At 39.3% G+C, this 13,862-nt stretch overlaps 1 protein-coding gene across 5 annotated transcripts in view; it reads left to right on the top strand.

The window, feature by feature from the left end:
- adgrg6 (adhesion G protein-coupled receptor G6) overlaps nucleotides 1-13,862 on the top strand; it is a 78,762-nt gene that overhangs the window by 42,892 nt on the left and 22,008 nt on the right. For all 5 annotated transcript variants that reach the window (XM_053481653.1, XM_053481644.1, XM_053481636.1 and 2 more), the window contains 5 exons: nucleotides 1,974-2,093; nucleotides 3,847-3,892; nucleotides 4,263-4,369; nucleotides 8,621-8,748; nucleotides 9,075-9,343. In XM_053481653.1, coding sequence (XP_053337628.1) covers nucleotides 1,974-2,093; nucleotides 3,847-3,892; nucleotides 4,263-4,369; nucleotides 8,621-8,748; nucleotides 9,075-9,343 — 670 coding nt within the window. The remainder of the gene's footprint in view (nucleotides 1-1,973; nucleotides 2,094-3,846; nucleotides 3,893-4,262; nucleotides 4,370-8,620; nucleotides 8,749-9,074; nucleotides 9,344-13,862) is intronic.

Genomic DNA, 13,862 nt, shown 5'->3' with positions numbered 1-13,862 from the left:
TGCAACGTCATTTCCTCCATGTGTTACCATGGTAACATAAGCACCCTGGACACCTGTCGCTGCTGCTGTGGAAATTAAATATAGAATATTTATTAAAACAAAAACTGTTACCATTATAAAATATATAACGTATTGAAATGTTTATAACTTATATTAATAAATAAATGATTCGATTAATTTACAAGATGTACGGAGGTGTATTTATTTATGTATTTTTTACAGATTACTACCCTATATAATAATTAGGATTTAAATTATTGTGTTATATTTATATGATGCCTTCCTTGATAATAATTATAATAAATATATAAATCATTTTTAGAGTTAAAATTTTTCACGCTCCAGCGATCCGTAATGACTGATTCCCTTTTCCGCTAAAGTGAAGATCCATTGTTCACTCGTTTCCTACACCGCTACAGTTCCCTTTGTTTGTGCGCGGCTCATAGGTGACTTTGTGTGCGCGCATGCATTTTATAGGAGTGTGTGCACGGAGAGTTTGTGTGTATGTGCGGGCATCTTATAGGTGTGTGTGCATGGAGAGTTTGTGTGTATGTGCGCGTATCTCATGGGTGTGTGTGCACGGAGAGTTTGTGTGTATGTGCGCGCATCTCATAGGTTTGTGTGCAGGGAAAGTTGGTGTGTATGTGTGCGCATTTCATTTGTAGTTTTTTGAGCAGTTAGTAGTATATATGCGACTGTTTCATTTATGTGTATGCAAGTGTTTCATGTGTGTGTGCATGAGTAAAGTTTGATTTAAGCCTTATACGGCACCTTATAGATTTCTGGTACTTATGTCCACTGACATTTATTCTAACACACCCTTGAGTGGTAGGCATCCCTTTTTTTTGCCATTAACCAAACCTCCTGGTTGCAGAAGTACTGTATAGCGGAAGTCAATTTAGAACTTGTCGGGTGTTTGTTTTTATTTCATACTTTTAAATCATATGACTGTCCGAGCTAAAAGACGAGTGCTGTTTTTACAAAAATGAGGAGGGATAATTAATTCAAGGAACTAAAAATTAAGGCACAGAAAACAGTACTGTATGTCTGACAGTTAACAGTTAATCTAATTGTGCTATAAAAAGTATGCTTATCTTTTTTGCAGTGTGATTACTAAATAAAATAGTGAATTTAATGTTTGAGTAGTAATGCAACTGGGTTGTACAAAACTACTAACACTACAAAGTACATTTTTTTTTGTAAGATAATTTACAAAATATCACTGCATTAACTATTGGTAAAACGCATAGACCAACACCAGATAATATGGCAGCGTAAGATTAGAAAAAAAGGTCATTAGTAGTGGTCCAGTTTGTTTACTCCTTACCCCAGGTGAGATGTTTCTGAGATGTTTTTGATATTATTTCTGCTTGAGTGGCTAGAAGTTAGAAATGCAAATCTGATGTACCCTTCTTGTGGAGTGTGTTGATCAGTCAGCTTTCAGTAGTCTTTCAAGTCAGCTTTCAAGTCAGTAGTCTTCCACATGCATGTACTGAACTAGACCGGCAGATACATGTTATTGCTCTTTATAGTAGTAGTATTCAAAAACCTCAAATGAAATATTCTCATATATTGAGATACTGGATTTTTTTATTTTCATAAGCTGTAGCTATCATCATCAAACAAAAATACAAAAAAAAATTGAAAATTTTTACTTGATATTTAATGAATCTACAGTAGAATACATAAGTTTCACTTTTTAAATTAGGGTATATTACAATTTTTTTGCGAGATTACATTTATATGTACATATAAATTTAATATTCTAATGATATTTTGTAATACATGTAATAAAAGTGTGCCTCTCACATTTCTTTGACTGCATTTTCCACATAAAATCACTTCTTTGCCAAGTGCGACTTTTAAATCATTTAAACCAGGGATCTCTTTGTAAGTAATTGAATGTCCTGATGTCACTAAACTGGGAGCAAATCTGAACATTACAGAGTATATTGTTGAATTGCATCCTGCAGGATCAGCAGAATAGCGGCCTGTCCTTGAACAGTTACGTGGTGGCTAGCAGTGTGGGAAACTTCTCTATTAGTAATCTTAAAGATCCGGTGCAGATAGAGATCGCCCACCTGGAGGATCAGGTACCATACCTCCATCAATCCTCCTGTGTCTAGAGTAAGAGAGGAGAGATGAGCATTTCTTCTTATTGTCAAGTCAAGCTAACTGTTTTAGTAATTAACTATGAACAAATGTAACTCTGAATGTCATTTACTCCATTGTTTTGCATTGAAACAATCCGTACTGTAATGTTTGTAAAATCAGTCTATTTATCTATCTATCTATCTATCTATCTATCTATATATATATATATATATATACTACTCACAATAAGTTAGGGATATTGTGACAGACTTAGTGGATGTCATACATACAGTGTTTGTTTCACTTCAGACATTTTTGAGATAGGAAGGCAATTTTATTGGGGTGATAGACACACCTCATTTTGTGTTTTCCATGTAATCGTCTCATTGTGTACAGGTGTGCCCTATATTGGGGCCAATCCCAAAAGACAACCTTTTTTAATGTGGCATCAATTTTAACATTCTTTTGGTATAAAAATCTGGTATTGTCAGTAAGTCATTCCAAGTTCATCATTCAAACAGCCATGAACACACAACATCACTTAACGGATGGGCAGCGCCACCTGGCCATGGCGCACCTTCAGGTCAGTGGCAGGCAGTCAGATGTCAAAAGTGTCAACAGCAAACTTACATCAAGACACTGAACTACTGGCAGAGTTCATGACAGACCCAGGAGTCGAGCCCCACGAGTGACAGACCACAACGATGACCAGTACCTAAGGACCTACAGTATGCACTCAGACATCGTTATGCAACTGCCACACAGCTGCAGGCCCGTTTACAAGATGTGAGGGGTACTAGGGTTTTCAGACAAACTATTCTCAACCGACTCCACCGCTTTGGCTTTAATGCCAGATGACCGTTTCAGGTGACTCAACTGACACCAAGACACCGCCATGAAGGTTTGCAGTGGGCACAAGACCATGTGACCTGGACAATACAGCAGTGGTCTACCGTCCTGTGCACAGAAATGATTGGCATCAGTGTTGCTGGAGAAGGCGAGGTGAGCAAAATGCTGAGGTCAACATGGTCCCCAGGCTTTGTTTTGGTGGAGGAGGTGCAACAGTCTGGGCAGGCATCACCAGTCAGCGCAAAACAGATTTGGTTATTGTACTGTACATGGCTCAGTCACTGCACATTCTTACCTTAGAGGCATCATAGAACCCCAATTCCGCCAGCACACCCCCAACTTTCTGTTCATGAATGATAATGCTGTACGACTTCAGGAAGTTGGAGTGCCTCATATGGTATGGCCATCAATGTCCCCTGACCTGAACCCCATAGAGCACGCCTGGGACCAGTTGAAGCAGAGACTGGATGATCGTACTCCACCCCCACGTGACCTGGCAGAACTGCGTGTAGCACTTGTGGAAGAGTGGAAAGCATAGCCTCAGAACAATCATGAGGCTAGTGAGGAGCATGAGACGTCGCTGTCAAGCTGTCATTGCAGCAAATGGTGGAAACACCTGCAAGTGACATTATTTTTTGTTATTTGGGGCTATCCCTGTTATTGTCAAAATTTTGGGGGTAAAAAATATTAAACTAATGAAAATGGTGTTTCTTTTAATACATTATTAGTAATATCAAAGGAAACTTTTACTTATTTCATTGAAATTCAGAGCAAATAGGAAAAGCACTCATGTAAATAACAATATCCCTAACTTATTGTGAGTAGTGTGTGTGTGTGTGTGTGTGTGTGTGTGTGTGTGTGTGTATGTATATAAATTATTGTTATTATTATTATTTTTTTTAGTGGCATCAAAATCGATTTTGTGTGTTCTGGGATTTCAGCAAGGACAGTAAGTTTGCTGTGTTTTTTTTTTTTTTAACATTTAGATAGCATAATTAAATTAAATTTAGTTTAATTAAATTTTATTTGTATAGCGCTTTTAACAATGGTCATTGTCACAAGGCAGTTTTACAGAATTAATCTACAGTATGAAAATATGTATAAAGTGTGAAAAATATGTATCAAGAAAAATATGTATCAAGAAACCTTGAGAGGAACCAGACTGAACATGGAACCTATTCTCATTTGGGTGATAACGAATAGCAGAGATTGTTGTGCAGTCATACTGTGTTTTTGGGCCTTTAAAAAGTTAATATAGAGTCCAGTTTATTATTGGAAACCAGGAATTATTAACTAATTGATGTATTGTTCTTGTGTAGATGGTACTGGAGGCTGGAACAGTGAGGGATGTCAAGTCAGCCCTAAGTCCAACAGCAACAAAACAATCTGTCTGTGCGACCACTTAACACATTTTGGTGTCCTTATGGTGAGATGCGACACCTCTTTTCTGTGTTTTGACTAAAATTAATAATTATTATGAGACAGACAGAACCAAGAACATTTCACAGTTTGGATCGATGTGGCAGGATGCTTATAAACAAGTTTTTATTCATTCATGCATTCATTCATTCATTTATTACAGTGGAACCTTGGATTGCAAGCATAATTGGTTAAGGAAAACAAATTGAGATAATAAGAAATAATAGAAACTCTGACGATTCGTTCCACAACCCAAAGATATTCATATAAAAATAGTTAATAAAAAATCTAAAGTAAAAAAAAAAAGATAAATTAACCTGCACTCGACCTTTGAAAAGAATCGTGGCTATGGTGATTGAGACCAGAGAGAGGAAGGGGGGAAGGGGGCTGCTGTGTAGGATGACTTTCACGCACACACCCACGTGCGCAAACACATGCACACACCAGTTTACCAGTTCTCCCAGGCGTCACTTTTTAGTCCTTCCTGAAATGCATGAATTACTCACCTAATTCTGTTTCATGTCAACCAACATAGTTATTGTTGGAGATTTGAATTTGAATATCCATGTAGACCAATGGTTCTCAAATATTTTTTGTCATTCCCCACTTAAGGGGGTGGGCGAATTTTTAAGCCCCACTTGTCAACAAAATGATAATGAAATCAGCCAAATATCAATTTCTAAAGCAAAAAGATCAAATAACACCAAGTTCAAAACAGATTAAATACACGTGCAATTGTTATAACAGGCTTACTTTGTCACTTATCTAGAGCTTTCTTTCAAAGAAGTCGAGTGGGCTTAATAACTGGGGTGTGTTGTCTCTAAGTGTCTTCCTACTTTGTTGGGTCTCATGCTGTCTGCTGCCAGCGGTTTAAGACACAAAACACACACGGGTCTCTCCTCTGCCCCCACCATCCTCACCATGAATCCAAGCGCAACATAGGCTTCATCATGTTTTTCTTTCGGCTGGCTTTTTGGTTGATTAGGCTGATAGTGCTGAATCACCTGCTTTTTTCTATGTAACAAATTTATTCATTGACGTTATTATGCCCACTACATACAGTACGCTACTGACCCGGTTTGTGACGGCGGTAAAGTTAGTTTTATATTCGCATATTCACATCTTTGAATTCAATAACTGCGTAAATAAACCTGCAAAATAAAATACCCACATAAATTTCCTCTATACATTGTCTTTAAGCTACATCCGCCTTAAATTATACATGTTTAAGCATAAACACCATTATTCTCTACGGCGCATTATTGCTGCTCTATGGTTCCCTTGTTTTCTCTGATATTATTTTGATTTACTTGAATTAATAATCTATTTCTTTGCATGCGATTGTTTAGTTTCTAGTGTCCGATCTTATTGTCAATAAAGAAAAGCATAAATTAGAATAGGTACTTTCCTATTATTTTCCCCTAATTCCCTCCCGTTCATTGCGCCCCACCTATTATGTCTGTATTCCCCACTAGTGGGGCGCGCCCCACACTTTGAGAAACACGGATTTAGACGATCCTTCTTGTCAGCTTTTAACAGAATTTTTGAGTCTGCTCAACTGTTTTGGCCCCCAGCAGCATGTGATTGTCCCCACACACACTAGGGGGCACACTTTAGACCTTGTCATCACTGACTCAAACCCCATCAAAGGCTTAGAGGTTTATGCCCTGAGTGTGTCGGACCATATGGTGATATCTTTGGCCTTCACTTTCTCAATGACTATTACTAGATCCAAGCGCCAAATGTCTTTTTTGAAACTGGAAGCACATTAATCTAACCTCCATGGCTGCAGACTTCATACAAATCACCTGTCCAGTTGGCATGTCAGCGGATGAATTGGTAGAACACTATAACAAATTCCTGAGCAGTACTTTTAACCTCAGTGCTCCTATCAGGACGTGTGAAGTAAGTTTTGACTGCTCTGCTTCCTGGTACACAGGAATTACGGCGTATGAAAATGGCTGGTCGCGCTTTGGAGCGCCAGTTAAAAAAAGTCTGGACTCACTGTCTATAAGCTTGCTGTCCGTGACCATTAAAGAGCATATTTCAAGGCCTTGAAGAATATGCAGCTTTAATTTTACTCTAATCAAATTAATAAAATCCTGGCAACTCTAAGCAGCTTTTCGCCACTATAAACCATTATTTGGAGCTTCTTTTATTGAAGCCACAGAAGAGCATTGCAACAGCTTTATTGACTTTTTTTTATCTAAAGTTTACAGTATCCGCTCTGGGCCTCTCCCTGAATCTCCTTTTGTCTGTGACTCCTCATCTGGGAGTTTGCTATCTCTCCCATACTTTACTGAGGTTTCAAACAGCCACATTGAAGAAATTTTGCGAGGAATGAGACCATCATTCTGTGCATTGGACCTCATTCCAACAGTTCTGCTCAATTTCTATTATCAGTCCATTAATAACAGTTTGTTAATTTTTTCATTACAAACTGGCTACGTTCCACCTTCTCTGAAAGCTGGAAACTACAGGCCCATTTCAAATTTCACGTTTCTATCAAAGGTCCTAGAGAAGACAGTTGCCTTTCAGCTCTTGAACCACCTTAAGTGCAACAACTTATTTGAGAAGTTCCAGTCAGGCTTTCGTTTAGCCCACAGCATGGAGACAGCACTGCTCAGGGTGACAAATGATCTACTCATGACAGGTGATGCAGGATCGCCTTCTCTTCTTATCCTTTTTGATTTGTCAGCAGCTTTTGATACAGGGTATCATACTATTCTTCAGGATCATCTCCATCACAATATTAGTCTCTCGCAAACTACATTACAGTGGTTCCAGTCCTACCTGTCTGACAGGTCTGAATGTGTCTTGCTGGGAGTGGTGTTCCACAGGGGTCGGTTCTTGGCCCCATTCTTTTTACTATTTGTATGGTACCTCTTGGGTGTATCATCAGCAGACATGGGTTGTCTTTTCATTGCTATGCTGACGACATGCAGCTTTATATTAAAACTGCTCCAAGCCCCTCTGAAGCCCTTTAGAACCTTACTGCATGCCTTGAGGAGATAAAGGCATGGATGAACAATAACTTTCTACAATGGAACAGCAATAAAACTGAGGCACTTCTTGTTGGTACTCCTCATCTCAATGACTTTTCTTCTTCCATATCTCAGTTTACTTATGATGGTCAGGTTATCATTTGTCCACAGTCACTAACCTGGGGGTTCGGTTTAATCCACAGCTGACTTTCAGCGAACATATAAAACACCTGCGTAAAAAAATCTATTTACCGTCCACGAAATATCTCCAAACTCTGCCCCCTTTTAACACTCCCAGATGCAGAGAAACTTGATCATGCCTTTATTTCATCAAGGCTGGATTACTGTAATGGACTCTTTGTTGGGATCCATGTCAAGGACATTCAAAAATTACAATACATCCAAAATAGTGCCGTTAGAATCCTAACGGAAACTAGGGAATTTGACATCACTCACATCACTCCCATTCTCCAATCACTGCACTGGCTTTCTGTCTCATCTCGCGTTGAATATAAAATCTTGTTGTTTTCCCATAAATGCTTCACTGGTCAGGCACCATCTTATCTGCAAGAGCTAATCACTGTACAACGTTCTAACCGTACCCTTAGGTCATCTGGAAGTGTGCTCCTTAAAGTCCCATTTACCAGACTCCGTACCATGGGGGACTAAGCCTTCTGTACAGTTGCACCACAGCTCTGGAATCACCTTCCTGTCCATATGAGTGCCACACAGAGCCTTGACTCTTTTAAAGCTAACTTGACTTTTTTTTTTCAAGAAAGTTTACAATTGTTGATGTGGTTTTATTTTATTGTTTTATACTTTTAATTTATCTTTTCTCTTTTCTATCCAAATATAGCTCTTTGAGATTTAATGAATGGAAAGTGTGTTACAAATAAATTGGATTATTATTATTATTACCACTCTCACTCAACCAAGCGCTGCACAAACACACACCCACCAGCTTGCAGACAAGGGGTGGGGAAGGCAGCTGCTGTGTAGGACGACTTTTAAACACTCACACACACACACACCAACACCACTTTACCGAATAGAGACCCTCACAAAACGGCACGGATGAATCACTATTGTGTAAACTGGTGTGTGTTCTACACACACACAAACACAAAATAATAAATTTTCTCGTCTTACAGATCGCTCGCAAACCAAGTTACTTGCAATTCAAGGTTACACTGTATATTTAAACATTTCCATCAATTGGGTTAAAGATTGCTTGGCATTACATATTTGATTTTGGTCTGATTTGGGTTGTGTAGGACCTGAGTGGAGCTGCAGCACATATAAATGCAAGGAACACAAAGATCCTCACCTTTATCACATACATCGGCTGCGGCATCTCAGCAATCTTTTCAGCTGTAACGATGCTAACTTACATTGCCTTTGAGTAAGTTCCTTTTTCAAAATTTTAAACTTTTTAAAAACTCTTATTTACATGCATGTTTTAAACATTCTTGCTCACATGAGACATGGCTGAATCACAAATTACCTTTGAGGTTAAAAACAACATTTCCTATTGGTTTGCTATTACTTTGCTTTGCTCATGTATGAGTTTACTTTAGTTCTTTAGATCATGAACCATTCCTGTGAAGTAAATCAGATATGTTTTTAAAGAGAAAAGCTCATGAATGTCTTCGCTCATCTTTCATGAATAAGCAAACAGTGTATGTGTTCATCACACTGACACTCAACACATTAATGCTCAAACTGTAGGAAACTACGACGAGATTACCCATCCAAGATCCTAATGAACCTGAGTACCTCTCTACTCTTCCTTAACATGACGTTCCTCCTGGATGGATGGCTCGCTTCATATGACATGCAGGGTCTTTGCATGACCGTAGCTGCCTTCCTGCACTTCTTTCTGCTTACATCATTCACCTGGATGGGTCTTGAGTCTATCCACATGTATATCGCCCTAGTTAAGGTCTTTAACACCTACATCCGGAGGTACATTCTCAAGTTCTGCATAGTTGGATGGGGTAAGTCACAGAGTTGTTTGTTGCTGGAGTAAATAATGTTTTCTGCATTAGGGAAAGCAACTTACCTGGTTATTTTTTCTGTTTGCTGTTTTATATATATGGCGGTACAGTGGTTAGGCCTGTGGCCTCGCACCTTCAGGGTTGAGGATGTGATTCCCACTTGTGATTTTCTCCCATAGACCAAAGACATGCAGATTAGTCTAACTGGCATTTCCAAATTGTCTATAGTGTATTCAAAAGTTAGATTTTTTTTGCACAAAAAAAAACCCATCTGATCATAGTTGGTCCTCATATTCATATTAGATAAATACTGTGGAACATCAAGCAAACAACAATATATCATTTTTTTTCACTGTCATTATTTATTTAGCAAAAATAAAGCTAAAAAGAAAAAAACATGAGGCCAATACTAAGTATTAATCAGGAAAGCTGTAGCCAGCTGTTAATATCAGCCCTTAGTTTATTGATCATCAGCAAGTGTGCAGACCTCTAAAAAGACGTTGCTTTCAGGGGGCCCCCCAGCCTTGCTATAGGAACTTTAAAGGGAAATGGGTGCATGGGAGCCTACTTTTAGAAGGCCCTCTTAGGCCCTCCTATTATGGTCCTGGCTTCTGGCTACCAGAGGGTCCTAGGGAGGATGGGGGCTTTGGGGGCTTTTAGAAGGCCCTCTAATTATGAGGGCCCTACTAGGAGGCCCTAGGGTGGAGGGTGTAGTGTACCTTTAGAGGAGGGCCATCTGTTTACAATGGCTTCCGGGGGTGGGGGTGGGGGGGTGGGGTCATGTTAACAGCCTTACAGAAGGCCCTCTGACTAGGGAGCGGTAGCATGGTGGTATGGAGGCGGTTAACCTGCCTGGTGAGTGGCCGCCAGACCAGTGTAGCAGTGTAAGAGTTTGACCAGTGTAGTCACTCCCAGGGCTGTAGTGGAGGCTTAACGCAAGTAAACACGGTTTACCCTCATCTGAAATTTCAGAATTAGAGTTTACCCACTTCTCAATTGATCTAAATGAACATCATAGTATAGTTTATGCACAAAATGTGGTCACAGAATTCGTAGTTCACCCTCCTCTTATTTTACCACTACACCCCTGATCACTCTGTTCTGTACACAGGTGGATTCTGTCATGGTTCAGCTGGACACGGTACATATGTAGTGTGATCACTAACCGTGCCCCAACATGGATCTCACTGTACGTTCACACCAGGAGAAACCAAAGCAAACAGGTCGCCAAGGTCGTTGAAGAGGCTTCGTTGTTGAATTTGCTTTATTCACTTTGTTCGCTCATTGGAATGTTTGATTTAGCCTGTTATCGTGGGGCGTTGGTAAATCTATATATTAGAATTGGTTTTCACCGAACCGCGTCATGACTCATTACATAAGGTTAACTGACTTTTAACTTCTCTTTTTTGCTCTGGTCGCCCAATTCGCTTCGCTGCCAGTAAATTTGCTTTGTTCGGCCAATTCGGCTCTCCACATCAATAATGACACTCCAAATAATAAATATTTAAATTAATTTGAGAAAGTTGGTGTTAATAACAGTTTTTTTTTCACATTGGAGAACTTGCAATGCGTAAATCATGGGGAGAAACCTATCTTTTCCCATGGTAATAACCAGGCTGCTGAATGGAAATGGGATGATTAGCATAAGTGCTTTGATTTAGAGCATGAATTGTATGACATTCAAACTGCATGATCAGTTTGCATTGTTGATTAAAACTGGACAAGTAATATTTTCTGACTTCTGTCTGATGGTTATTTCACTCGATGCTAGAACAGCAGACAGCATGCTGTAGTACCCCTCCCCCACTCTCTTATACTCTGAGTGTTGCAAAATTGTTACATTTCCTCCAGTCAGCCAATCAGGTGTTGTGAGCACTTTTCAAAATCCAACTGAAAATTCACTGCAGATATTAAACCCCTTGCCAGTATCAAAACTCCTCATCAGTGTTGCCAACTTAGTGACTTTGTCGCTATATTTAGCGACTTTTCAAATCCCTCTAGCGACAATAAAAAAATAAAAAAACGACTAGCGACAAATCTGGTGACTTTTTCTTGTGTTACTGGAGACTCTGATGTGTCTGTACTGACTCTTCTCAACTTGCCACAGCAGCTGCCGCCGCCGGCCCCTCCCCCGTCCCAAAGCACTCACAGACAGGCCTGTCCTCTCGCAGGAGTGTCCCCCCCCCCAGCTGCAGTTACAGCAGGAGATGCTCACTCCTACGAGTCTCGACTGCAAATGAATTGCCCATGCGCGAATCCGCCGTTAAGTGATCCCGCCCTGGCTTGTAAGCGGGAAATAAAAAATATCCTGTTCCGATGCATATTAAAAAATGTTCTTTGTCTAAAATAAATTGCTGCACAAGAATAAATCGCTGCATTTAGTGTTGCCAACTGAGCAACTTTGTTGCTAGATTTAGCGACTTGTCAGATTCCCTTGTCAGATTCCCTTTTTAAAAAAGCGCCTAGAGACAAATCTAGCATCTTTTGGACAAACCTTAGCAAGTTTCCAAACGTCGCCAATACTGTCCTGTAAGCACGAGGTCTTGCTTTCCCGATACAGTTACTCATCTCCCTGTGTCTGCTCTGATCAGTGAGCGCTAGCTCCGGCTGAAAGGAGCAGCATATTCCCGTGACTGCACAGCAGCTAACATAGATGTAAATGAGCTGCACATGTGCAAACGGTGTTGCAACGGACCTATCACTTACCTGCTTCTTCTTTGCTTGAAATAAAACTATTTATTTTGACCATTTTCTTCTTTTTTTTCTTCTTTATTTTTTTTTTTCTTCCGATGCACTTATATTACTCACTGTTACAAAGCTTAAGTTCATAATTATACTGTATTGGACACATGAGGAAGGATTAGGGAAAACACGCAAAATGCAAATACGACATAATTACGTCATCAATATGCAAATATACGCATGACGTCATTTAGCATAATAAAATAAATAAATTGATTTAGCGACATTTGGCGACTTTTCGAGCAGACTTTAGCTACTTTCCGTTGAAAATAGTTGGCAACACTGCTCCTCATTCAGACGGTTCAGCTTGAGAACTTTCTTTGTACTCTCTATACAGTCTTCTATACTTCTTTGTTATCACAAGATTAACAACCAAAAGCCTTTTTAAAGGCTCATTACCTTTTATATTGCATCTCTCTCCCTCTATCTCCTTGACTTTCTCTCACTCTCTCTTTCTATCTCTCTCTCTCTAAACCTCTCTCTCTATAAACCTCTCTCTCTCTCTAAACCTCTCTCTTTTTCTATATAATTTTATAATATATAATTTGTAATTATATTATTCTATATTATATATTGCATATTATATTCTGTACTATTCATTACCAGAAGTATATGATTTTTAGTCTTTTAACAGGCTGAAAGTCTTAGCATATTATTTTATACTGTATTATATTTCATAGTTGTAATAACAGTACACCAAAGATCCAGGCCTTTTTAAAGGCTAGTCTAAGTATCAGTTGCTACCTAGCAACTCAAAGCCTTTTTAAAAGGTTGTTGTTCTTTTATATTTTAGCTATAGTATTGCAAGAGGAATTCTAGATCACCTTATAAAGACACAATTTCCATAAATACCATGAATCCCAAACAAAAAAGTGGTGCTTCCAAAAGAAAATCCAAAAAAAAAAAAAAAAAATGAATGAGGCAAAGCAGACAGTTTTCCTAAAAGACGTTCCTTTAATATCAAACTTTTTTGATAAGCCGCTGGATAAAAGTGAGATGAGTATTGCTAATGTTAGCAGTCACCAGAGTTCTAGCAATGAAGATGATCTTACCACTGGATTATTGTTATCTGACAGTGTCTATGAATCCTTGCAGACCCAGTCAGGTACAGGACACGGATGCCAGCCCTGCCAGTCTACCACAGACCACCAGCAACAGAAAGATAATCAAATGAAAGTTGCAGGTGTGTCAGAGCCACAATTAGACCAGTCAGCTGCATTGCCTGAGGTACAGTTTTCAAATGAGGAGGGCACAGACCCCAACTCCTGGTGTGAAACTGTCAATGACCCTGCTTTATGGCCCAGTACCATTACCGACCCAGCCAAGTCAATTCTTCTTAGTAGAGGGGTAGCTGCATTTCAAAACAGAAGTGCTAAGTATCCTGCCTCAGTCAGGGATAGAAACATTGAGGGTATCAGTAGAAGCTTTACAAATGCTTTACTCAGTTGTTGTCTACCAAATGGGTAAACAGTGACTAGGCAGTGGCTACTTTACTCCCCTTCAACTGACTGTGTGTACTGTTTTGCTTGCAAACTGTTTTCCATTAAGGACAATACTTTTGTTCATGGATTTTATGACTGAAAACATTCAGAGCGGATTGGTTAGCATGAGAGGAGTGCAGAGCATAGAACTTGCATGCTAGCATTACACAATCGCTCCAAAGGCACAGTAACAATTGATTTTGATATCATCAAACAAATTGATGCAAAGAGACAATACTGGCGGGATGTTTTAAAACAAGTTGTTGCCGTCATCCAGTTTTTGGGGGAGAGGGGAC

The sequence above is a fragment of the Clarias gariepinus genome, chromosome 2 (assembly GCF_024256425.1).
Source record: "Clarias gariepinus isolate MV-2021 ecotype Netherlands chromosome 2, CGAR_prim_01v2, whole genome shotgun sequence".
Classification (NCBI taxonomy): domain Eukaryota; kingdom Metazoa; phylum Chordata; class Actinopteri; order Siluriformes; family Clariidae; genus Clarias; species Clarias gariepinus.
This window is presented reverse-complemented; position numbering and strand designations above follow the sequence as displayed.